This window comes from Trachinotus anak, unplaced genomic scaffold (assembly GCF_046630095.1).
Source record: "Trachinotus anak isolate AG129_WGS33_773 ecotype Australia unplaced genomic scaffold, CSIRO_AGI_Tana_v1 ptg000020l, whole genome shotgun sequence".
Lineage (NCBI taxonomy): Eukaryota > Metazoa > Chordata > Actinopteri > Carangiformes > Carangidae > Trachinotus > Trachinotus anak.
The window spans coordinates 1,785,904-1,811,213 of NW_027273871.1; the positions used below are offsets into that span (position 1 = coordinate 1,785,904).

Consider the following 25,310-nt stretch of genomic DNA (forward strand, 5'->3'; position numbering starts at 1 on the left):
GAGTAAACAGTCACAGACACATATGATGACTTGTCTGTTGCATAATGTTCCCTGAGGATGCATTTATCTTTAAACAGGCCATGGTGAGCCAAAACAAAATGACTCTAATGAGCTCAATTTCTGATGCCATCACCAGAGATTTTTGGTTAATGACCTTGTTTTTAACAAACAAACCTTTTACTGTATAAACTTCAGGCTAATTAATCTCAGTGGCACCTATTAGCAATAAAAACAATTAAACATGGAGGTAAATACGTGTGTGGGTGTACACTGATGCTTCTGTGAGACTGTCATTTCAATCAAATTACACCCGCTTTCAAAGAGCCTCAAGAGAAAAGCCAGAGGTTTTTGCCTTGATACTCCACCAGGTGCCCTCTGGTGACTATTTGTTCAATCAAATGAGATGTTTCACTTCTAACCTACTGGTTCTGCTTTGTTTTATAACTTTAGTCCCTGTTGAAGGCCTGACAAACCCTCACCTCCATTCAGACTTAAATCAGTTAACCACTGGTTACTACTGTACTTCCATTGTTTTAGGCAAGTCTCCTCTTGTGATTACAGAACGAGGTTTCAATTACAGGTCTTATTTCAGTAAATATTTATTTGTCATTGTTTTCATTTTGTCTGATGTGGTGCTCATTTGAATCATGGACAGGTGAACAGTAAAAGTTTTCAGTTATGTGTGTAGTTTCAGCTCACTCAACCACTTAAATGTGTTGTTCTTGGTGAGCTTTTGACTTTTTGGTTTTGGATTCTTTTAATCTTGCACGTTGTTTTCGGCTTGATAGGTTCTTTTACCCTGGTTAATGAAGTCACTGGGTCACTTCATATTGAGAGACATGTATTTCAGTTATCTCTCTGCCCATATTCTCTTTGAGCACTGCGCCAAAGTGGAAAACTAAACGTTCCTGTTTAAGTAGTTAATGTTCATCCATCCAGTGTCTATAGAAGTGGGATTGAAGTTTTCCTTTAGAAAGTGATGTCATAACACAATGACAGCACACTGTACATATCTGGGCGTAATTGGAGGTGTTTTTTATACAATGCCTCTTTCTCTCTTGCAAGTTCTTATTGTTCCATATAATCTTACAGAACAGAACCACAGACGAACAAAACACTGAAGTCAACCTGTGTTTTCCCCCTTTGAACCCACCTTAGTTTGACTTACTACAATATGACTACAAAATGCATTTTGATGAGTAGCAACTACCACTCTGACTTGAAAGGTCAGCTCAGCTCAACTCAACTTTATTTAGCAGGGTTAAAACAAAACACACATACACGCACACACACACACACACAATGATTATACAAGATTTAAAATTGACTACAATAAAACAATGAAATTATGAGTAAAAGTCAATAATAAAATTCTACAACATATACAAGCTACAACATGACTCAGACTTAACATTTCTCCAAATTTAAAAGCCTAAAAGGTAGAGGTAGTGTATTCTACAGTTTAGGGGCCTCTGCAAGTACCTTGGCTAAACACAGTTACACAGTCATTAGAGTTTTTCAGATAGAAGTCTTCTGGTATCATATCAGGACAAAAACAGTCAAATGTACAAATATCATAAAATTACATTCAAGTACAACCAAGTAAACTTTATCTGTACACATTGTTCAATTTGGTGAGTGTTTAAATAATGATACAATATAAAAAATACATATTAAGATAAACACATTATGGAGTAATAGAGAAAAAATAATATTACTTTTAAACATGTCCATTAAATGCTTATGATTCCGACAAACAGTAAATCAAGCCCCATTTTCTCTCACCACACACATACACACACACAGTCTTGACAGTTTCACAACAGTATTAAAACCCTCTAAACATTGATTTAGGACAGAAAAGAAAGTTGTCAGGGGTTTGTTTTCATTCTCCAGACCAGTGCCTGGGCTCTGTTTTTGATCTCTTTTGTTTTCAGGGAATATACAATAGGATTAATGCAGGGGGGGAGGCAAAAGGCCAGGGACAGGCTCAGCACACGCTGGTCTGGGTCAATGGTTCGTATAAACAGCCCAAATAAGAAAATGCTGAATATAGGAATATAAAATATAGCAACGAGAATGAGGTGCTCAATGCAAGTGGTGAGAGCTTTCATCCTACTGCTGACTGATTTCATCCTACACACGGTCACTATGATGATGAGATAGGACAGAATAATAAAAGAAAAGGGGCCAATTAGATTACCCAAAGAAGCTGTAGCCATGGACCACTGCAATGAGTAATCATTACAGGCGAGTCTAAACACAGGTGCATAGTCACAGAAATAACTAAACACTCTGAGAGAATTGCAAAAAGACAGTCGAGTCATGATTGCTGTGCTATATGCCAGTAATCCCAGACAGTACATCCAGGTCCCGCCTATAATACAAGACATGATCAGCAGTGTGTTGAAGAGGTTCTGACGCAGAGGGAAGCATATTGCAATGAACCTGTCATAGGCAAGTACAGCGAGTGCAAATGACTCTAGAGCTGCAAAAGCATAGTGGACATACATCTGTAACAGACATAGGTTGAATGAAACAAAGTTGTCGTTAAAGAGGAAAGTCTTAATCATGCTGGGAATAGTGCTTGTGTTCAACATTACATCAATGACGGCGAGGTTGACCACAGCCAAAAACTTTGGAGTGTGTAATCTACGGTCAAGGGTAATGATGTACATCAATAAAATATTGAACACCACTGTAAGCACATAGACGAAGGCTAGAAAGATGATGTAGACACTGATATAGGGAAACGTCTGAAATCCGATGATATAGAAGCCTGGAGGATGAATGATGACAGAGTCGTTTAAAACAGTCCTGAGAAAAGACATAGTTGAGCTCCACAGACTACTTGCTGGAGGACGCCCTCTGGACCATGGTGTGTAAAATCTCTCCAGTCTGAACAAGAGGAGAACAGTACATCTTATCACCTCTCACATTACTCTTTCCAATATCATACTTCTGACAAACACTTTGCATTAATGTTAATGAAACGATATTATCTTATGATGAATATAGATGAAGTCAAACACAGAATACAGTACTACACTTTGGCGCACCTGGTTTGCTGAAGATTATACACAGGGTGACTCCATATGATGCTGCCACCAGTAGCAGCCACTGACTGTCTGCATGTCTGACCAGTGCCCAGTAGAAATATACTTTCTTCACTCATCTCCAGAGACAACCTTCTCTAATGAGTACTACCCTATCACTGAAGTTAAGGATTTATAAAATATATAAAACTTATTCTCATTGTGGACATTTCTTGCAACACAGAATGTACCTATGATTTGCCAATACAAATTGAACCATTATTAAGATATTATAAGGATATGTTTCAAATATCAAAATATATTATATATATGTGTGTTTTTACTTTGAATGTAGGTTGACCCTTCTTTTTTTGTCTGACTGTGACTTTTAATAAGGTATAAGGACAGACAGAGATTAGATTATACTGTCCTGACCAAGAGGCTGGTTTCATTGAGACAGTAGAGTGACAGGCAGCTATAACTCTATCATCATGGTTTTAGGAGAATGTGTAAAAATTTGTATTTCGCTCATAAAAATGGAATAGTTACTATGTATATTAATTTATTACCACCCACCTTCTGCTCACACACACCGCTCTGCTTACAACATCCTGTTTCAAACATGTCTGTAATCCAACATAGAAACTGGGTGATAGATGGGACTGACTGGCAGTTAATGGCCACCTGAGACACCTGAAGGACTTTTTAAGTCAAAGACCTGGTCAGAAACCTCTTGACCACTCAGGTGTCACAACTGTCCTAATGGAAACCAGAGCTTGTTCTGATCTAGATCTAATTGATCTAATTGATAATAATAATAATACCCTGTTTCCTAAAAAGTTGGGACACTTACTGCTGGCATCAAAATTCAAATTGAGCATATATTCTTCATAAAACAATACATTTTCAGCATTTCAACATTTGATATGTTGTCTTTGTTCCATATTCAATTAAACATGGGTTTACATGATTTGCAAATCATCACATTCCGTTTTTATTTACATTTCACACAGTTTCCTGACTTTTTTGGAAACGGGGTTGTAATAATAATAATAATGATAGTAATAATAATAATAATAATACATACATACATAAATACATAAAATAAATATGAATAAACACTCCTGAGCTAAACAGAATAAGTGAGCTTGAGGAGGTGTGCTTTGAGGTGGGATTTGAAAATAGGAAGGGAATCAGTGTCATGAATATGTTGTGGGCGTGAGTTTCAGAAGTGAGGGGCAACACGCCTGAAGGCTCTAGACCCCATGGTGGTCAGACGGGCAGGAGGGACAGTGAGATTAATGGAAAAGGAAGCTGTAAGAGTACAGGCAGCTGTGCAGATACAGAGCAGATCAGAGAGATGTGGAGGTGATAGGTTGCGAAGTGACTTGAAAGTGAGAAGCAGAACGTTGAAATCAGTGCAGAGTTTTGCAGGGAGCCAGTGCAGCTGCTGGAGGACAGGAGTGATATCTTCTACGGATGGCTGGTGTTAATTTGGGATGTATAAAGTGAACACAAAAAAAATAAAAATAAAAATATGGTGACATACCTGATCTAGCTTCCTCTCTGAGGGAGAATTTATCATCAAACCTGACATAATAACCCCAGACAAAAAGAGTTGACCTTGTATCTGACACCTTAGAGGCCTTCTAATGAGCCCAGTTTGATTTTTCCTCATCCTAGTTTGGTGATTTACGATCCTGCCTGTAATGAACAGACTTTTGCTGTTTGAATGTTAGTTGATCTCACCTGTATCTATTAGCAGGTCTTGTACTTAGAATAGAATTGAATAGAAAGCCTTTATTGTCATTGTTTTGCAGAAAAATTAGAGTGCTACTCCATATGGTGCCACAAGCAAAAGAAACAGATACGCACACATATACATTTCAAACTGGTTAAAACAATAATGAATACAATTATAAAAGTGGCTATAAAGACTATAAATGAATATTGCACAGATATTTAAAGGTATTTAAAGTACCGATTGCCTGTGGAAGGAAAACTGGTTTTGAATCTATTTGTCTGGGTTTTGAGTGACCTGAAGCACCTGCCAGAGGGCAACAGGTCCAACAGGTAATGTCCGGGATGTGAAGTGTCTCTAGTGATGTTCTTGGCTCTGGTGTGGTGGCGGGTGTAGGCGATGTCTTCCAGGGAGGGAAGAGGACAGCCAGTGATTTTTTGTGCAGTGTTGATCCTTTGTAGTGCTTCTCTGTCTGCAGCTGAGCAGCCTGTGTACCACACTTATACAATATGTCAGCAGACTATCTATGGAGGAGCGGTAGAAGGCCACCAGACGTTTTTCCTGCAAACAGTTTTTCCGGGGCAGTCTCAGGAGGTGCAGACATTGCTGAGCTTTTTTAACAATAGCTGTGGTGTTTACAGACCAGGTGATGTCGTCTGATATGTGGGGGTTCCTAAAAAATGTAAAGTTGTGAACCCTTTCCACTCTATATTGATGTACAGTGGGAGTGGGTCTGCTCTGCACTTCTTAAAATCTAGGATGAGTTCTTATGAGATTATTTGCTGAGCACCATGCTGACAGTTTCTGGACCTCATCCCTGTAGGCGGACTCATCTCCTCCTGATATGAGTCCAACCACAGTGGTGTCATCTACAAAATGAATCATGGCATTGCTGGGGTGAGTTGGTGTGCAGTCATATGTGTAGAGTGAGTACACTAAAGGACTCAGCACCAGCCTTGTGGGGAGCCGGTGCTGAGCGTGAGCGTGGAGGACACTTGCACTACTACTTGCACAGTTGGAGGAGACTGGATGGGTAATTGCGGCTGTTGTGCACGGCCTGCTTTTTCCCAAGAGTGTCTCTTCTGAAGAAAATATGTTTCTTTGGACTAAAACAATAAGACTTCATTTGATTTTGCAGGCACTCCATTTTATCTTGATACACAATAGACTGTAAATATAGACAATCAATAAATGATCACAGCTGTGATTTTATTGTCACAACAGTAAAATCACATGCCCATATTCAAGTATGAGTAATAAAAATATAATATTCATCGACTGTGACTATACACTGAAAACAAACAGTAGAGTTCAATGATTGGTACAGTTAGACCAAGATGTTCTCACAGAAAACTCAAACTTCAAAAAACATCCACACTTCGTATACACTTGTAGTGTATGAAGTGACTTAACAATAAAATGCAATGACGCTGACAATGAATGAAATTCCCTGAGGTGGCTTTTATCACCAAACAGGACACTGTGACCCAGGTCAAAAGGATTCTCTGCTGCCTCTTTGGCTCATGGGAACCCTACTAATGAGCCCTATTTGTGATGTTATTACCTAAGGATGCTGGTTAATGACCTTGCCTGTAACAAACAATCCTTTTACTGTTCAGACTTAAGCCTAATTAATCTCATCTGCATCCATTAGGAGGTTTCCACTCTTGCAATTAAAACTGTACTGTAATGGTAAGGGGAGTGGACTGGCATTTAAATCATTAGTGTTCTTGAAAAGCTCAAGTAAACACCCTAATTGACTGATAGTCACCTCCTCTCTGAAGGGTTGCGATCTCAGCCTCTACATACCCCTGACGCCCTTTCTGAAGTCTTCTTTCTGTAATTAGTGGGCTAAGTGTGACAAGTAAACTTTGGTTGCAGTTAGACTTCAGATTGTGGTCATAGTTACTTGCTATATTGGCACTGGACACAAACTGTACTGCAGAAGTTACTTCTGTGCAGCAGCAGAACATTCACAATGTGTCGAAACAACCAGAAAAAATTAACGACTGCTGGTAATGATGTTCTGGGTAATCAGAATCAATCAATAAATGTTAAGTATTTAAAGCAAGGGGTATGTGAGCTTTCATAAATATCCACAGCATGGTATAAAAGAAAATATTGGAGGCACCAACACTGATTTTCGACCAACTATTCAATGAGACTTCAAAGACTCACCTCATGTTCAGAGGTTTCTTGTAGAGAGTAAACATCAGGAAGATCCAGATGGGGTGCCAAGTTTGTGAGAGCTAATAGTTAGGAGTGCACCAATGCAACTTTTTCTCAACGGCAATTTTGATATCTCAGTTCAAGATAAATGCCAATATCAAGTACTGATCCAAAACCAGTACTTTCTTTTTCCTATATTTAAAATCTCTAGTCCTTTCTTATTTGGAATTCATTGAGAATGATTTTATATAAGGTAATCTGTGGCCAGAGCTTGCTGTGGATCTAAAAAGTGAGGCAGTGGCCTGCCAAGACAGAATGTAAATGATAGCTGAAACACTGAATTTTTTACTGACACTGCCTATGAACCTGTATTTAATGTGGATCAAGCTCAACTGGCTGATATTTGACCCTGTCAGTATAGAACCAAATCAGTATTCCTACTTTTCCAGCATATTGGATGGGTGCATTCTAAATAATAACCTAGGATCCTATGGCATGTTCAGTTAAAATAGCTCTTTTTGGTCTACAATTGTTGTTTATGAACAACTGTAAGACTTAGTTTTCAGGTTGTTAGGGTTTATACAAATGTTGGCTACTTGACGATGATTGATTATGTTACGCATAAAGGTTTCCTCCGAATGTGTTGTTTCTTTGATATATTGGCATTCCCACCATCCCATCCACTTCTAATGAATGAGGGAAGAGATTAATTAGGCAAAAGGTTCAACATTAGAGGATTTGTTTGTTTTCTGGCGAAGTCATTAGGCATCATTCCCCAGTGGCGCCATCACAACTGGGACTCATTAGAGAGAATCTTGGAGTTGGGCCATCACGTCTTATTTTTGATAGTAAAATGAATGTAATTTGTAAATTCCAAGAGGACTCTCATGAAGGTGTCAAACTGCCAGACAAAACTAAATATAGGTCATTGTAAGGTAAGGCAATAAATAATGCTTTGTATTTTAGAGCCGATGTGTTTTTAAATAGCAGACTGACTTTGGTGACCTTGTAACGCAGAGCACGGTCAAATACTAGGTTGAGCTTTGATTTATGTCGGGTGAAAACAGATGACTGGACAGCAGGCTACTGATAAAGCGCAGGCAGAGAAAAGCTCCTTGAATTAATATGAGCAGAGAGGAGAGCTCCAACAGTGGATTTTAAAGTTTCAGGAGCAGCATGGGTAGAGACTTATAGCACAGGTTTTTGTGAAACAGTTGCCTGCAGACTTGAGAGGAGGAATTCAAAAAGAAAGACTTGTTCTAATTGTCAAAGGTGGCTTTATCTCAAATCAACAACTTTTTATGCAGAGTTTTAAGAGTAACATTTTAACAAACTTCAGCTGCTGCTGCTATGATTTATGGCTGTGCCTAAACTGCCTGATCTACATTTGTCTTATCCTGACTTTAATTTATGATTCGTTTCGCTCCAAGCCAATAGATGTAAAATGAGCACTTGTGTTTTCACTGCAGAGACAGTGTGAAATTAATTTGTGAAACTTAAAATATAATTAACTTTCTCTGGGGACATGGCAGTTGGCACAGGTGCCACTCAGCTGTGTGAGCTCCAATACACTTTACCCTTCTATTCTACACTAACTTCTCCAACAACAGCACTTGCTACACTGGTAACGGCTGTTCTTTGCCTGATAAAAACACTGCTGTCCTTGTCCTGAAAGACCTACTGTGAATTATCCTATCTCTTTCATTAGTGGTTTTGCTGGCTGTGTTTACTTTTTTATTTTTTTCTAAAAAAATAATAGGAGGACATGATATTCATCTTAGCATCAAGAGGAGACAACACAGCCATAGTGTTAGTAGTTACCATAATGCAGTGCCATTTACAGATGAAATAACCATAATTATAGTTTTGGCGGACTGAATGAAAATAAATACCTGACATATCAAGATACTTCACTCACTGCATTAATAACAAAACCTTGTAAATTAAAACATTGATGAGCAAGATTACCTCCAGTGACCTAATGCAACCAGATATTTTAAGGGACATGATACTGGCGCTATAGAAACCACTGAACAAACATTTTTTTCTTACAAGTTAGCTGTTCTTGTCTGTTCAGAATTTTCAAGTCTCAAGTCAACTTTTATGAGACTGTGAAGCATCATTGACAGAAACTTGGATATTGCAGAAAGGCTGTGCTATAAAGTACTGATCAGCTCTTCTGGAGGAATCAGCTAAGCCTCTGTTTCATACAGTTCTTTCAGTTCATAAATCAGTGTGCAACTTTTTTTTTGACTTCATAATTATCACAAACAATGGGATGTATGTAATTTACTGGGTAACTTAGAAACTTTAGACCCTGTGCACAGTGTGCATGTATGACCAACATGATATGATGGAATCCCCTAGTGCTCCCTGACAGGACCTTTATCATCAGACAGGTGCCCTCAGGTGCCTTTTTTGACATCTGGAGCCTTTCTCATTTATGACTCATTTGTGATGTAGTCTGACTGCACACAATGCTGGTTAATGTTCTTGCCTGTAACAAGCAAATCCTTTTATTGTTTAGATTCCATCCTAATTAATGTCATTTGCCACTATTGCAAAGCACTCAACCCACTATGAAATCTCCCAATTAAAATCTTTTAAGTTATTTATGCTTTTTGTATAGAAAAAGACCTTGATTAACATAGACAAGAAATCATACACAGTTGTTTTCATCCAGATATTTTTACACAGAGATGAATGCAATCTCTACATTCATTGGATCAAAAAATAAACATAATAACAGGGGTGAATGAATAAATGAAGCCTTGATGTAGTACTGTCAGAATTAGGGTGCGTACAGAGAAGAATGAGTGAAGCCTGTGAAGAATGGAGAAAACACTGAAATTGTGAGCATTGCTGCTAAACCATGAGACAGTTAAATCATTTAATAAGTGGGAGTTAGATATTATTGGTTTGTTACAGCAGTACAATGGTGCAGTAAACCACAATAGTGGTCTTCACTCACACTGCTTCCGTGGCCAACAGATCAGACTCTGGTACTCTTTGGCAGCTTCCAGGTTGTGATGTTCAGCTTTTTGCTGAGACTGTGTGACACATGTTGATTCAACTCTGCGGTAATGTTTTAGCTCGTAGTCTCTTTTGCCCCCAATATGTGCATACTGCAGAATTAGTGCCATGACTACATCAAAGGTAAAACAACCATAGATATTTTGTGTTAGCTCCACCATGTGGTCGAAATGGGTGATTAGCTTCCTCTGCAAAAATGTTCAGCTCAGTCCTGTCAACTTGAAAAAATACAACACAGATCCTTTAATAGCTCACTACTTGTAACAGTAATAGTAAAATAATAATAATCAAATCAAAGAATATTACACTGTACTGGCTCAGTTAATCAAATAATTTTACTTAGTGTTGTTGTATAAAATACAACAGAACAGTAAGCAGTGAGAAATGACAGCAAATACATAAAGAAGTAAGTAAATAATAATTTACTACAAATTAGAAAATTACCCAGTCAGAGAGATGATTCAATCAACTTTCAGGCAACCTTAACACTGGGATAAGTGAGCAGATTGGCACTCAACCAAGATGTTAACGTTAAAACACTTTGTGCAGCTGCTTTGTAGCCAGATGGCCACACGGGGGCAGTGGTTCACAGATTTTAAATGGTGATGGCCACTGAGGGTGCAAAAAGTTCTCATGCATTCATGTGCCCACTGACTGATATGGTATGTTTGTACTTTTCTGAACAGAGGAAACGACAGCCCATGGCACATAATGTTAGAGCTGTATGCATCAGTTCAGTGTTATAGCATGTACAGGATACAGGATCCATCACAGATGTTATGTGAGTGTGGTAAAATCATTAAACTATTTTTGACAGAACGGCTCCATCCACATGTGTTTTACATGACTTTTTTCCAATACAAATAGATATGGGCAGAGGTAAAAACAGCAAAAGTGTTGTACTTTACAGGTGTGCACTGTGTTTCTATGCTGAAATTCAGGTTGGCCTGAGATTGTGCTGAGAAGAGAGAACTCTTTGAATGCTCAGAAAATGACAGACAGGTTGTCAGAGCAGATGCTTTTCTCTGAGAGTTAACTGGCCAATGTTATGACTGGTCAGAAGATCAGCACCCTTCTCTTGAGTGAAGGACAGCATGAAATATTCAAACTGCTGAGACAGCATTTTTTTTCACAGCCATTTGAATGAGACGGCCGCTGCCCATCACAGACAAATATTGCTCAGACTCACTGGCAGCTAATTAGCAGAGCTACAGTAGATGGTGGTGTGATTAATGGGAATGACATTTAATGAGCAGTAAACACTTCAAAGTAATTAGGATGAATAATTATTATAAGGCATCTAAATACACGAAACGGTTCAGTGATAAAAAACAAAAACAAAAAAAAACCAAAAACATTTTACTGAATTACATTTTTTTTGTGACTGTATTTAAACTATTGTTAAGCCACAGTGGTGTGCTGTTTGTCTGACACATCAAGTATAATTCTGTTTTAGAAACTCAGCCATATGAATGTTGTGTGTACCTACTGTACAATGCTGATATGTAAAAGCCAAGACATTATGGATATTTTTCATATCAGATTAGATGAGAATTTCTCTTCATCTCAACAAGAATAACTTCTTAATCTGGACACTGTATAGTGCATTATGGTCCCTGTATAAAAAGTGACCTGTATTCATAAATAAATGAGTATCAAGCAGGTTTCAAACTAAGCAACAGAAAGTGTGCTCTCTAGAATTTGCTAATGAGTATGGCACAGTGATAGCACACCTCAGTTATCTAATTATTTCTTAGGTATTGATGAAGTGTTTCCTGGTTATACTGCCCTCTTGTCACTGACAGGACAGTCTACACAATAAAAGTTTAATTAAATAGTTCTTGCACCAAGACAGCTGCTGAGGAATATTCAGTACCAACTTGTACAAACTGCTGTGTACAAGACTTCTATGAAATCACAGTACAAAAAAGTCATCAGCACGTTTATTTTTATTGCATAGAGAAGCAACCACAGTAAGGTCTAAAGCAGTGGTTCCTAACTTCGGCGTCACAACCCAGGGTGTGACACAAAGCAAATTAACAGGCTAACACAGCAGAAAGAAATGTTTATGCAGTGCAACATGCAGTTTTTTTCCTGACATTCCTCTTTTTTGTTTTTTTGTTTATGCTTATTACTGAATAGTTTTTGCTTTTCAATCATTTACAGACTATTCAAATAAAGCAGGTAAAAGTCACTTTCTACATGACCTGGACAAAATCTATAGACATGCAGCTGGTGACAACCGGCTCACAGGTGCCTGGTTTTAGGGAGTCACAATCCAAAAGGGTTGGGAGCCAATACTCTGTAGGATATTTGACTTCTGAGACACATTTTGATAACTGTAATGGTGCCTGGATTATATCCTGTGCATCAATGTCACCTTTTTGATCATGCTGTTAGCCTGCGATGTTAAGGATCCTTGTTAACCAAATTAACCAGTCCAGAATGTGCACCTGTGCCCTAGCTGGAAAGAGCATGATTGAAATTAACATGTGAAATCTTAGGAATGAATGTTTGTCCTTCAGAGGAGAGATTAAGGTCAGAACTTGATCTCTGTATCTTTCTCGTCACCTTATCTCATACAGTGCTGACTATATCATTGTAGAAATTGGCAGACAAGTCTGTTGTCTTAATTAGTGTGTAGATCTGAGACACCTATACAGCTTGTTAAGACTGTATCTGATCTCCTGTTCAAAGGCCAATCGACCAGCCAACTGTGTTTATCCACAGTCCAGGATGAATCAAAACCCAGGGCCGGACTGCAGTTGTCAATGTGCTCCTGATCAAAACCACCATGGCCTTTGTACTCATAGGCAAGATAAGGGTTCACAATATCAGACTACACTAGTTCCCATGATTTGTAAATATACTGCAGACTAGACATAAAATGGAAATATTGACAGAAGTAGTGGAGGTGGAAGCTGCTTTCAGAATTGTCTCCCTGACTGAGATGTTTGTTAATTTAGTCTTGTGCAATACTTTTATGATAGTCTCTGTTTGACTTATCCCACTGTGTGGGCGCTTTGGGTGTATGAAGTGAGTCAACAAAATATATGACCTGATAAAATGCAGAGTATTCCCTGGGGGTGCATTTATCATCAAACAGGACAGCGTGACCCCACACAAAAGATTCACTTGTGCCTTCTTGACTCCTGGGAGTCTTTCTAATGAGCTGTTTGTGATGACTTTGCCACTTAATGCCGGTTAATGACCTTTCCTATAACAAACAAATGTTCAAATTTAAGCTAATTAATCTCTTAAGAACCTATTAGGCGCCTCCACTCTAACAATTAAAACGGAGAAGAAATTTGTGGGGGTGCATACTAAGAATGAGTCATTATGATTGGTCTTGAAAGCTGCTGTGTAATTTCAAGTAAATATGGTACTTGTCAAATCGCTTATGATCCTTCTCTGCCACATATCCAGAGCTGTGTGCCGTTCAGTGGTGGTTTAACAGGTCCTGACTGACTTCCCCCAGCTTTTCCTCTTGTGGGAATCCCCATCACTGTCTTGCTGTAAATGACAATCCAATCCTCTGAAATCTCAAGTCAGATCTCAAGTGGATTTCTGTGCAATTGACCTTTCAAGAGCTAAGGGAGACAGTGAACAATGATGGACACTGGAGGAGCATATTTACTCAGCATGCAGTCTGATCTTTCATTATTTCCTCCATACGGTGGAATAACAAGTGATACAGTATACAGTTGTACATAGAGCTGGGTATGGGTCTAAATCATTAGTGCTGATGTAAATACAATTCAGTGGTAATACAAGACAATATTTTTTTTGATGATATTTTCTAATAAAATAGAAATTTTACTGTAATCTGTTTGTAATCTGCTGTGAAATACAGTATAAAATTACAAACGTTAATACAGGAATAAGAGCTAGAATGTGACTGGATGTTCATTGCCAACTTTTGGTACTTAAAGCCTGTGTGTGGGACTTTTACATATAAATGAGCATCTGTTACAGTCAAGCTCTTGCCAAACGAGATCACACTATGCTGATGAAGCACCGGGTAAATCTCTCTGTATTTAGCAGCATGCTGAAGTTTGAAATCTCGTGTCAACATTTCTGCACTGGCCCACCGGTAGCGATGTGTTTTACGCCAACAAGGAATGACTGGTTTTCTAAGGTTAAAGAAAACGCCTCTGTGGTAGTTCCTGCTACAGTATGACACATACAGACACACACACACACACACACACACAGGTGAAAATAATACCAGTCCCGGTATTGAGAAACATTTGTCAGTATCCAAAAAGTATTGAAGTTTCATTTCCGGCAGTGTGAGAAAACTAACAGAAAGTAACTAATCTGCAAAAATGTATTCCTTACTCTTCAACCTGGTTTTAATTATTCTCAAAGTGATTGAGGGAAGATGCATTTAATCTTCAGTCCTCTGTGCCCATTAGACGCTGCTCCTTCACTCTGTCAGTGGCTGCTTGTATGATGTACAGTGCCACAGTATGTACTGTAATACCCAGAGGAGAAGTAAAAGGCAATGTCAAATGATTCAGTTACTATGAAATGCCCTCCACTGACCCCCTTTCATTCAAATTAACAGCTACTTTCTCGTTCTCTCCATAACCATTTCTGTTAACAATGAATCAGAATTGCAATAAATGTCTCATTGTTGTGGCAGTATGCTAAAGATTGATGTTTCAGAATACACTCTTTTATTCTTAGATGCAGAAGAAAGTTATGCTCGCTAGTTTTGGAAATTGATAGGACATTATTAGCAGAAACGAATCACTTCATTCCATACAGTTTCCTTCAAATAGAGAGGTCATATTTACCTTTTCTATTGCAGTTTAGCTCTTTTACTCTTGAAATTGTGCTCTGAAACACTAAACTGTCCTTGGATGTTCCAGAAAGTTTAACATTTAAACATTTTCTAAGAGATTTGACTTTCAACCTCCTCCTGCCCACAGCACCCCCATTGGCAGAGGCACATCCAGCAATCAATAACCCATAATCAGCATTCTACAAACTAGCAAACTCATTTCCATACTTCTTACATTCAGCATCTCAGTAATTTCACCTGGGCAGGCCGTGAACATTTACCTATATTTGGTTATGTGGGCCAACTGTCCCCCCTCCTTCCACAAACCATCATTTCAATGTGCGATTCAGCTGTTTACCATACTGACGAGAAAAATGCACCAGACAAAAATGTAGCTTTTCATGGCAGTAGCAGTGGTAAATCTCTCTTAAAGTAAAAGTTTGGGTTATTTGACATGGGGTTGTGAGGTAGTCATACATAGTCAGTGCAGATGATTTGGATCATCTTCACCAGTTCGGAGAGGAAGCAAAGAGCATCGGCACACTAGCAGAATGATGTGATGCTGTGCACAGGGGCCAACCAAAACAATCCAAGATCCTTTAAGATGTACGCTTCATTTGGGATATTTTCAGCGCTTTATCTGCCATTAAAAAAAAAAGTGAAGTTCAGCTCTTTCTGATACATTCAGCTGACCTGACCTGTGCACCATAGTGCACAGTAGCCTGCTGCAGCCATAAGAGGGCACTAAATTACAAGATGGATGCAAACAGCCAATATCAAATTCTTCATGGGACACAACGGTGTTTTTTGATGTAGTGAGAGATATCGCTTTCACTTTGGTTTTGTTCTGATTTCTATTTTTAGCTTTAATCTGTCAATGCTTGTCCTGACGGGACGGCACTGCTGTAACCTCCGCCTGCAACACCTAGTGGTGCATGTTTAAAGGTGGCCATACTGTTCAGTCAAAGGGTTGATGGGCTGTGCGACATTAGACACGCACGCCATGATGAAAGTGTTCCTTGGGAGGAAAGATGGTGGCCATTTAAAGTTTAGATGCTCGGATATGATTGAATTCTCTGATAGCAGCAGCTGTTCAACATTATATTTTCACATTCATTTCAGACCACCCCCGTAGTTCATAGTCGGGATTTGGCCTCCCAGACATTCATATATAGAGCGAGACGATGAGTCATCGTTTTGCATAAGGCAAGGACATTTGGTGCCTGGACTAAAAAACTCTAATGAATCTTTTCTCTACTCCCCTTTTCTTTATCTTTCCTTTGCCGCTCTTCCCTTTTGCTGGGCTCAGCTTAAACCCTGTCCCTGCGTCCTTACAAAGTCACTCAGCTGGATAAAGTCATTTACCTGAATGAAGAGGAGTGAGAGAGGGGAATTGACGGAGGGAGGGAGTGGGGCAGAGAGAAAGTCTTTGACAAATGCTGTATTTGTTAGGAGAACGTAGCAAAATGGAAGAAGAACAAAGAAATGGAGCAATGACAAGTGAAGTACATGGAGAGACAGCGAGATAGTTGAAGCCTGACTACTTCGAATGAGAAAGTCAGTCTTTTTGACAAACAACAGAATATTGTGGTTTTTCTACTTCCTTATTTATATCCCCGAATCCCAAAAAGTAGAGAAAGCCAACGGTTGAAGAGTTTAATGCCACACAGAAGAAAGGTAGAGGAGATGCAGTCAAAGACAGGCTGGGGTAAGACTGTTAAAATAACAAAGAAAAGATCATCAAATATCAGTTAATTATGTACAATAGTGTCCAGTTGACTGGGTAATGAGTGTTAAAGAAGGAGACAACAGAGAATAGTCTGGAAAGATGTGATTCCAAACCAGTGGAGTGCTTGTGGTTCCACTGAAGTGTGTGTGTGTTTTAAGATCATTCGAGGCTTATATTTCGATATATTAGGTACAGTAAAGAACCATGAAGCCCAACATTTGTGGACATACAGTAAGATTCTCTCTTTTGTTTCATTCACGCTCTGCATGAGCTTAACATTATCATCTACATGTCTTGGCTTTTCATCCCACAATGATCCAATGTTACTCTGCTTAATTAAATACCAGATGGAAATAATGTGTCGCTTCACTATTTATTGCATATGTGACCTGGACCATTTCTAAGATGAACCCCAAACTCTAAGAACGACCTCAACAGGAGAGTTTCAGACACAGTCACATTTCAGTATGTATCACATTAGATGTTTGTGGATAGTTGCGCATCAACATTGGGCTATTATAAAGCCTAACAATTTAATTTCTAGCCACGCTGTGGGGGTGGCAATGCTGCTTGGCTGGTCAGTCCACGACATTGGCGTTAGCTGAAATATCCCAGAGACTGTTGATTGGACTTCCATGAAACATTCATGGCTTACAAAGGATAACTCTTGAGGATTTTGTTAATCCCTTGACCTTTTCTCCACCACCACTGTAAGGTTTAACAACTATTAGATGGATTCCCTGGACTTTCATGCCCCCACCTTCCAGGATAATTTCTAATCACTTTGGTGACCCCAAAACTTTTCCTCTAGAACAATCAACAAATTAAAAACTGTAATTTGTCCAATATTTTAGTTTATGACCATATACCTGCAAATCTAATGACATTTACATCAGCCTCAGCTTTACTTGGTGTTTAGTTCTAACACTGTGAGCAGGTTATCACACTGATGTTAGCATTTAGTTCCAAGCACTACTGTGAGTAGACAGCAGTGGACTCTCGTTACCTGGGACATGTATCCTACACAACACACAAACACATGCGTGGACACACACTCCTCCAACTTTTACAACTTCTGTCACAACATATTTCTCATTCACTGTCATGTGTAATTTGCACGATGTGAGTTTTTTTTCAGTCCCATACGTGGAGGTACTTTATTTTGTGACTTGTACTTTACATTTCCCCATCACACACAAGTGGGTGTTTGCGTTGTATATTTTGTTCTTTTGTTAATGAATCTCTTAAAGCCTTGAAACACCATCCTGGGACTGTATGCTCATTTATGACTATACGTTAAGTACATGATGTCAAAATGAATCAAGTCAACACTTTTATGCTTGAACACTGCTGTCCATATGATTGGGTTTATCTCTTCTCCCTCCATATACAACATGACAGTTTATGGTACAGAAGAAGTGACTGTGTCGTACTTTTTGATGTCATCATTATATAAAGGCAGCTCCTGCACTGCTGATGTAGTGAAGTACTCACATCAAGAGCATACAAATATCTATCTATCTATCTATCTATCTTCTTCTGGGTTTCATCTGTCTTTGTGGCTGGAAGTTTCTCCAGCTAATCATCATCACACTCTACTGTAGATGCCTCATTGTCTGAAATCTGGTATGTTAATCATGTTTATTACGACCTACAGGACAGTGGAAGCAGGTGAACTCACACTGATTCTGGATAGTTTTGTCGGCCATATGTCATTTGCGTAAGCACTCGCTCTCGTGCTCCACTGCTGATGTTTGGTGAGTTATGAACAAAGGCGGACTCTTACTTGTTTATGAAAGAAAAGTCATCACAAAAATTTGATTGTAACATCCACTTAATCTGTCCTTTGCCTTACATTTTTAAAACTCTGCTATTACGAGTTTACATACAGGACTTAAATTACTGTACCATTACTGTCTCTCACTCACACACACACACCTACTGTCCTATTTTTTCCTCTGGTTTTCATGTTTGATTTTGGCTCCAAAATCCTTGTGATTGTAATATAGACCCTTAGTTAACACAGTGGATGAGCTCTGGGCCAAAGAGAGACACTGACTTCCCAGGTCGATCGTCATTCTCCATGGTTCGTTAGTCACAGTCCTGGGGAGATTAACGCTGCACCTCTGGTGCTTCAAAAACAGCAGGTGAGTTAGTCTACACCTTTTCTGCTGAGCCCACGACGTGGCATCTTACTGTAGTTCAGAGTATGAGTCACAGAGAGCAGAGGCATTCACTCACACCTGCTGCTGGCAAATTTTATTTTTACAAAATACAACAGGGAAACATTTCCTCTGTTTTTATGTCTGGCACAGTGCTGCATGAAGTCAACATTTCCTGACAGTGATGGTAAAATGCACTGATGTAAAGAACACTGCTAACTCACCCATCTCTACTTGACCTTTTATTCATGTTTTGGATGGTTTTCTGTGCCTACAACACTCACATGCATGGTTAGATTTAGTCTCTTTCTCTTTAGCACCTTTACTGATAAACTGACCTGCTGTCAAATGATGCATGTCTGCTATTTTTAGAGGTCGAAGATTGTTCATAAAGACAAGGTTGGTAACTTATCCCATGTGGCTGATGATGAAATAGGACAATTTACTCCAATATTGCCTCCTCCAAAAAACATGTCAGTTTCATTGCCTGCACCAGCCTCCCTCTCCATCATCTCTCTCCCTCAGTAGATTACAAGTAGAATCACCTTGTTTGTTCTCCCTGCAGGGTTTCCTGAATGTAGACAGTTTGCAAGGGCTGCAGTTTTTATCAATACCACTAATTCACCGTGCCATTCAAGCTTTTTAAATCTGAATGTCTGTACATTACTGTATATTTGTCTCTTGATTATTCATAAGATAAATAATACTAAGTTAGACTGTGTAAGTTAACATGATCCATGAAAAGCGCTTCTCTCTTGAGGAGATACTTCTAGGCTATACAATATGTACAATACCGCTTAGAGGCTTGAGCGTTCAGTTGTGCAAGATGAACACTTCATAGTCTCTTAACTGTCTTTGGCTCAGTGCGTATCCCAGAGTGAGAGGGATAGCCTACCACTTGCAGTTCATGGCCCAGCTGCTGAAAATGACAAAACTGTTTTTTAGAAACTATTGATTTTGATTGTGACAGGACAGTGCCAGGGAATGTTCGCAGTCTTTTTGAGAAAGCACTTCTCCAGCTGACTCACTGCCTCCCGTGTCTCCTCACTGAACAGCACAGGCCTGATGACTCCGTAGGTTAAACAGCCACGTTGGCCAGTCTCGGGTCTGAGTCCTGCTCGTAGCGGTAGTGGTAGACCTCCATCTGGTCTCGGCACGCTTCTCTGATGTTGTTGAGCCACCGTTTGATGCCCCCCCGGTTGAGATACAGCACCATTAGAAACACCACCCCGATCAGAGCTAACACTATACCGAGGAACACGTATGAAACCGCCTCAAGGTTCTCGTTCATACAATCCACGTCCTCTTCCCGGAGCTTCTCCACCGGAACCCCCAACTTGGCCTCCGGCTCGCTGCACAGGAGACGCCCTGCATCTGGGCACTGGGACGAGTTCTTCAGCCAGAAGTAAAACGCCTCCAGTTCACAGTTGCACCGAAACGGGTTTAATGACAAGTAGACGCGTATGCGCCTTTGCTGGTACAGGTTGGTCACGTTTTCCCACCCGATGCTCTCTATAGAGTTATTTACCAGCACTAACGCGTGGAGGTTATAGATATCTAGTCTCATAAGAGGTATGGACTTCAGTCTGTTTCCCGCCAACTCCAGCCTGTGGAGGTTGCCCAAACTTTGTGTGCTGAGCGCATATGAGAGCTGCGCCGTGGCCAGGGGCAAAACAGACTCATTCAGGTAAAGAGAGCGTAGCTCAGGTAATCCGTGGAAAGCCCTGGCTGAGATAGACTCCAACTGATTGTGGCTCAGGTCCAGCAAATGCAGTCGGGGGAGCCCCAGGAAGGCGTAAGGTTCAATAGCCTGTATCCCGTTGTAGGACAGTGAGAGTGTTGTCATTTCCAACTCCGTGCCGTTGGTCATGAACGCACCGCGCTGTAAAGTTGAGATGTTTCTCCCCTTGAGTATCAAGGTGGACGTCCACTCTGGTATGTCTCCTGGTACCTCGGTGTCCTCCCCGTCACGGCATGCCACCGTCCCCGAGTCTCTAGCACAGATGCAGGACGGCGGGCAAGCATCATCCGTCCTGACCGGCGAAATCAACCAACACACCACTGCAGCGAAACACAAACACCACAGGTTCCAAGTAGAAAAAAGACGCTTTGAATTAGTGGCACTGCAAAATATCCACATCTTCTCCCTCATTTTGATCTCAAAGCAGGTACAGGCTGTGCCGGTGTGTCTTGCAAAGATGAAGGCGACCGACTACAACCCTCTGAGGTATGTAAAGTCGAATCAGTCCGGCATCGCTTACTTTGAACCGTCAGAACGGAAAAAACGCTCCATCCATTAAGGTGTCGGTGCTGCGTGTTTCTCTTTGGAGAGATATTTACGCATCGGAACGGTGGACAAGAGCCGAGTGGGGCTACGTGGTAAAGCTGCTGATCCGCGCTCCCTTGGTGGTATTTTTGACGCCTGTCACACACACACAGGGAGAGAGAGAGACAGAGAGAGAGCGAGAGATACACGCTGCAACGCAACTGCTTTTGATTAATCCTAATTTTCCGTTCGTTGTTTCATTATTTAAAAACATTATTTCTTATTTTCAGAGGAGAATGTAATATGGAGAGGATTTGAATACTTGAAGTTATTCAGAGTGAAATGACGGTAACGTTCACTCAGTGTTGCCTGAGGAAATACTCTTGATCTGCTTATGGAAAAATCTCAGTATCACAGACTAAGTGAGGAGGCCTTTCTCGATAATCTCAAGAGTTCACTGTTGTATGAAATGTAACTGTGAAACCCATTTCCACCAGTTTGAACACAAATGATTGCACCATTTATCATGCCTTGATATTTTAACTCTAGTTGTTCATCAGGTTTCCATTGTTAAAGCCTTGATTTACAGCCCATTATGTTTGCTGCAAATCAGCTGCTGTAATTACATGAGGGCAGTGGAGCCTGTTTAATGGGGCCTTGGTCAGTTCTTTCCGATTGATCCCTTTTCCAAAGAAAGAAAATTCACTTTCAGAGTGTTGCTCACGCTCTCCACGTCTACAGTATAGAGTTGGCAAACAGGTCAATAAGCTTGAATACATAAACCGCTTCCAACTCAGAGATTTGCATTGGGGTGTGGAGCTGGACTGCCATGTGGGACTGATCTGTCATTTTGTGTCTGTTCATAACTCAACTGGAAACAAGGAGCTTAAACAACAGGGTTTTACATTTAAGTCTGGAAATAATGAGGGTGAAGTGAATTATGCTTTAATTAAGAAATTGGCTGGCTTGAAGCTTTAGTATTAGGGCGTCACAGTAAAGTACATTGCTAAAGTTCAATACATATTTTATCTTGACCAGACACTGTGACAATATTTAGACTGTTTATCAATAAACCAGTGGTTAGTGGAGGACACATGGATAAGGTAGAAGCACTGAGAATGTATCAGTTTAATAAAGTATTTTAGTAGTCAGCAAGAAAGAAAGAGAGATCGAAGGAAAATCTGCCCAGAGTAAGACTGACAGAGGGAAAGGTTCAGCAGTTCATTACAGTACTTCACTATGCACAGATTTGCTTTGTTCTGTGCCTAGAAGGAAGAAATGAAAGAAGTGGGCTGCAAATGGAAGGATGAAGAGAATGGGTGAGGAAAAGAGGAAGATGATTTTGTTTCTCTGACAACAAAGACAACATAAGCTGAGGAAGAAGAAAAGATCTGAAGAGGGGGACAGGGAGAAGGTCAGAGAACAGTTTCTCAGAGAACAGAGAAAGGTCAGGGAAAGGTTCAGCACCATGGACAGCTCCTCATGGCAGCACAGCACAGTTAGCTCTCAGTGCAGGGAGAAAGAAGAAAAGAGAAGAAATAAAAAAGTTGGAAGGAATGAAGCATTTAAGAGAAAGACAGATTCAGGACCATGGATAGCACAGAGGAGTAAAACACGACAGAAAATAGTTGAATGAAGGAATCCTACCTAACAGTCAAGTTTGGTTCCATTTTCCAGTTCAAATCAAAAGATTTGGGGTTTATTTAATCTAAGCAGCTGCAGAGTAACAGTAAGCTGTCATTAGTCATGGATCATCCTTAATGACACCTAGTCTCTGGCACAATGAGCACAACTATGAGAATTAGTTTTATCACTTTTTTTCTGCATTTGTGTGAATGAAGCCACAGCAGCACCACAGCAGCACCAGCGGTTAGGAAGTGATGTTGGGCAACAACCTACCTAGGTCTCAATTCATCCAGTTCCTTCACACCAAACTGGGTAAAACATTTCTTTATTGACCTGAGTTTGTGCTGTTGAAACATTCAAGGATCTTCCCCAAATTGTTAGAAGCACCATGTTGTCTAGAGTATCTATATAAATGCTGTAATATTGAAATTTCACATAATTTGATCTAAGGGTCCCAAACCATTTAAAACAACCTCAGAACAGAAGCAAACAAAATTATCCGGACTGGTATTTCCTCATACTTTTTGCACTTTAGTGTATATACAGTATATAAATTCTTACTCACAATTTACTCTGATGCGTCTTAGATAATAAAGAAATGGGAATGTAATGGATGTGAGAATGGTATCAGGCATCTAAGTTGCAGCAAGAAAGTAAATAAGCATATTTCCCGAAATGACAAAGTATTCCTCTAAAGGTCAATAGGAACCTTAGGCCTAGTGTTTTTGTAGCACTCCATTTGGAATGGATGGACAGAAATGGCTGTGGAAGGAATGTAAATATAGACACTGGGAAAGGGAGAGAACGAGGAGCTGAGACAGGGACAACGAGACAGAAAGAGATAGCGAATGATGGAGAATAGCCCTGCTGCTGGTGCTTCTGATAAGCACAAAGGGCCATATTAACGTCAGGTTGTTTTCCCTGTTCAGGCATATGGGATAGTATTTCTTCCTCCAAACAAACAAGGACATCTGTTCAGTCCTCCTCTCCGCTCAGGACCCCGGCGCCTGCTCCACGGGTGTTCGCTCTATCTGCCTGTGCAGAGAGCTGATTTAGTGGCGGCAGCTATTCACAGGCTGCTGCTGGGATATTGTTATGGTGCCCTCCTTGTGGCCTTCAACTTGACTCTGAACCTCGTAATTGATTTACTCAAGGCTGCCCATCCCTATCTCCTGTCTACAGTCTCTGTGTGTGTGTGAGAGAGTGTGTGTGAGACCAGTTGCCAATAACCTTGGCAGTGGAGTTTTCCTCCAGTGTCATTATTTCTGACAGCTCTGGTGCACATGCTAAATTAGCAGCGTCATGCTAAATTAGCAGCTGTTTTGTGTGTACATGTACTGTGCGCTATGTACGCATAATGACATTTTGTGTGCGTTGTATGTCCACTGCAAAATGCTCCTGCATTCCACTCTCAGATTTTGGTTTCCTCCTTCGTCCTTGCTTTGTCATTCATCATTCGTTAACCTTGTTTTAACAGCCAACCTGTCTTCCCTTCATCCTCCCTCCAGCTGGCACATGACTGACACATACTGGACTTAGTCATGATTTAATAGGTTCCAATATGGCCCAAGTAAAGGACACAAGCATGAGTAAAAAGACTGCAGAAACAGTCCTCCATGCTTGAGGGTATCACAACACACAAAAATGTTGATGTAAGCTTAGATCTTCACACATCGGTAAACACAATGTCTCAGCACATCAGAAACAGTACCTGCACCTTGATCATTTCTCTGGCACATTATCACATAGAAAGAATACTGTGTGAAGACCCAACGAAAGAAGATACTGTAGCTCAGAAATTTTGCGGTAACTTTGTAGTATATTTTGTAGTATGTTTATGACAGAACGCACACGAGTGTTTGAGTGCACATTTACATTTTTAGCTGATCATCTCTGTGCTAATAATGTTTATAATGAGCAGTTTTGGTTGTGACAGTGGGAAAGAGATGCTCAACTCATTCAGGTAATATTTTAGGTTCTAGTTTGAGATGTTGTGTTATTACAATGTATTAAGGAGTAAAACAGTTTTGTTCTTCCAATTCCTCTTTCCAACTTCTCCCATATTAATGGTGCATTCAGAAAATCAATTCTGAATGCGGTCTCTCTAGCTGTTATGTCAAACCGCTTTTTGCCTCTCACAGTTTGCCGTATTACATCTTCAATAGATTCTGCCCTTCTTACCTTTGAGGGATTAGCAATATTCATTTAGGTTTTGCATGAAATGGAGTTAAAGTTGAGGACAAACTTTAATAAAAGTGAAAATTTCTTTCATTCTCGGCAGAGACTGGGTGCCAGGGGACATACTGTGGTACACCAGAGTGCTTATGAGTAGCAGTAATTCCATCTAAAATCTTCTTTAATGTTTCTCCTTGCACTATGTGTGTATGTTTGATAGTGTCCTTCACTTAGAAAAAGCAGCTGTGGTGAGAAGTTGAAGGACTCTGTAGCAACTGTGAATAATGTGGTTTATATACACACACACACACACACGCTCGCACACACACACACATGCACGCGCACATGGTCTAGCACTATCTATCTGACCCAGCATAAACCTCTTCAAAGAGGAGAGTGGGTGTGCTGTGAACGTAGGCAGGCAGAGATCAGGGTTCATCTATCTCCCCTCCAGATAAACTACTGCAGAAGACCTGTAAAGATAGTAACACATCAACCACCTCACTCTTTCTATTTCACACTCCCTCCCATCCCAGATGCAGTCTGCACCTCTATTTGTCCGCCCGTCTCTCAATCTGTCCATCT

At 40.1% G+C, this 25,310-nt stretch overlaps 3 protein-coding genes across 3 annotated transcripts in view; 1 reads left to right on the forward strand and 2 right to left on the reverse strand.

Moving 5' to 3' along the window:
• LOC139637481 (olfactory receptor 2AT4-like) overlaps positions 1-25,310 on the forward strand; it is an 85,630-nt gene that overhangs the window by 59,649 nt on the left and 671 nt on the right. The window lies entirely within an intron of this gene.
• Positions 27-3,422, reverse strand: LOC139637488 (olfactory receptor 1M1-like). The gene has a single exon (XM_071506225.1). It carries the CDS (start codon positions 2,829-2,831, stop codon positions 1,872-1,874), a length of 960 nt encoding a protein of 319 aa, XP_071362326.1. The 5' UTR covers positions 2,832-3,422; the 3' UTR covers positions 27-1,871.
• On the reverse strand, positions 3,431-25,307 carry tpbgl (trophoblast glycoprotein like). Its single transcript, XM_071506212.1, has 2 exons — positions 8,458-25,307; positions 3,431-8,408 (listed from the first exon to the last, which is right to left on the reverse strand). Exon 1 carries the CDS (start codon positions 20,808-20,810, stop codon positions 19,737-19,739), a length of 1,074 nt encoding a protein of 357 aa, XP_071362313.1. The 5' UTR covers positions 20,811-25,307; the 3' UTR covers positions 3,431-8,408; positions 8,458-19,736.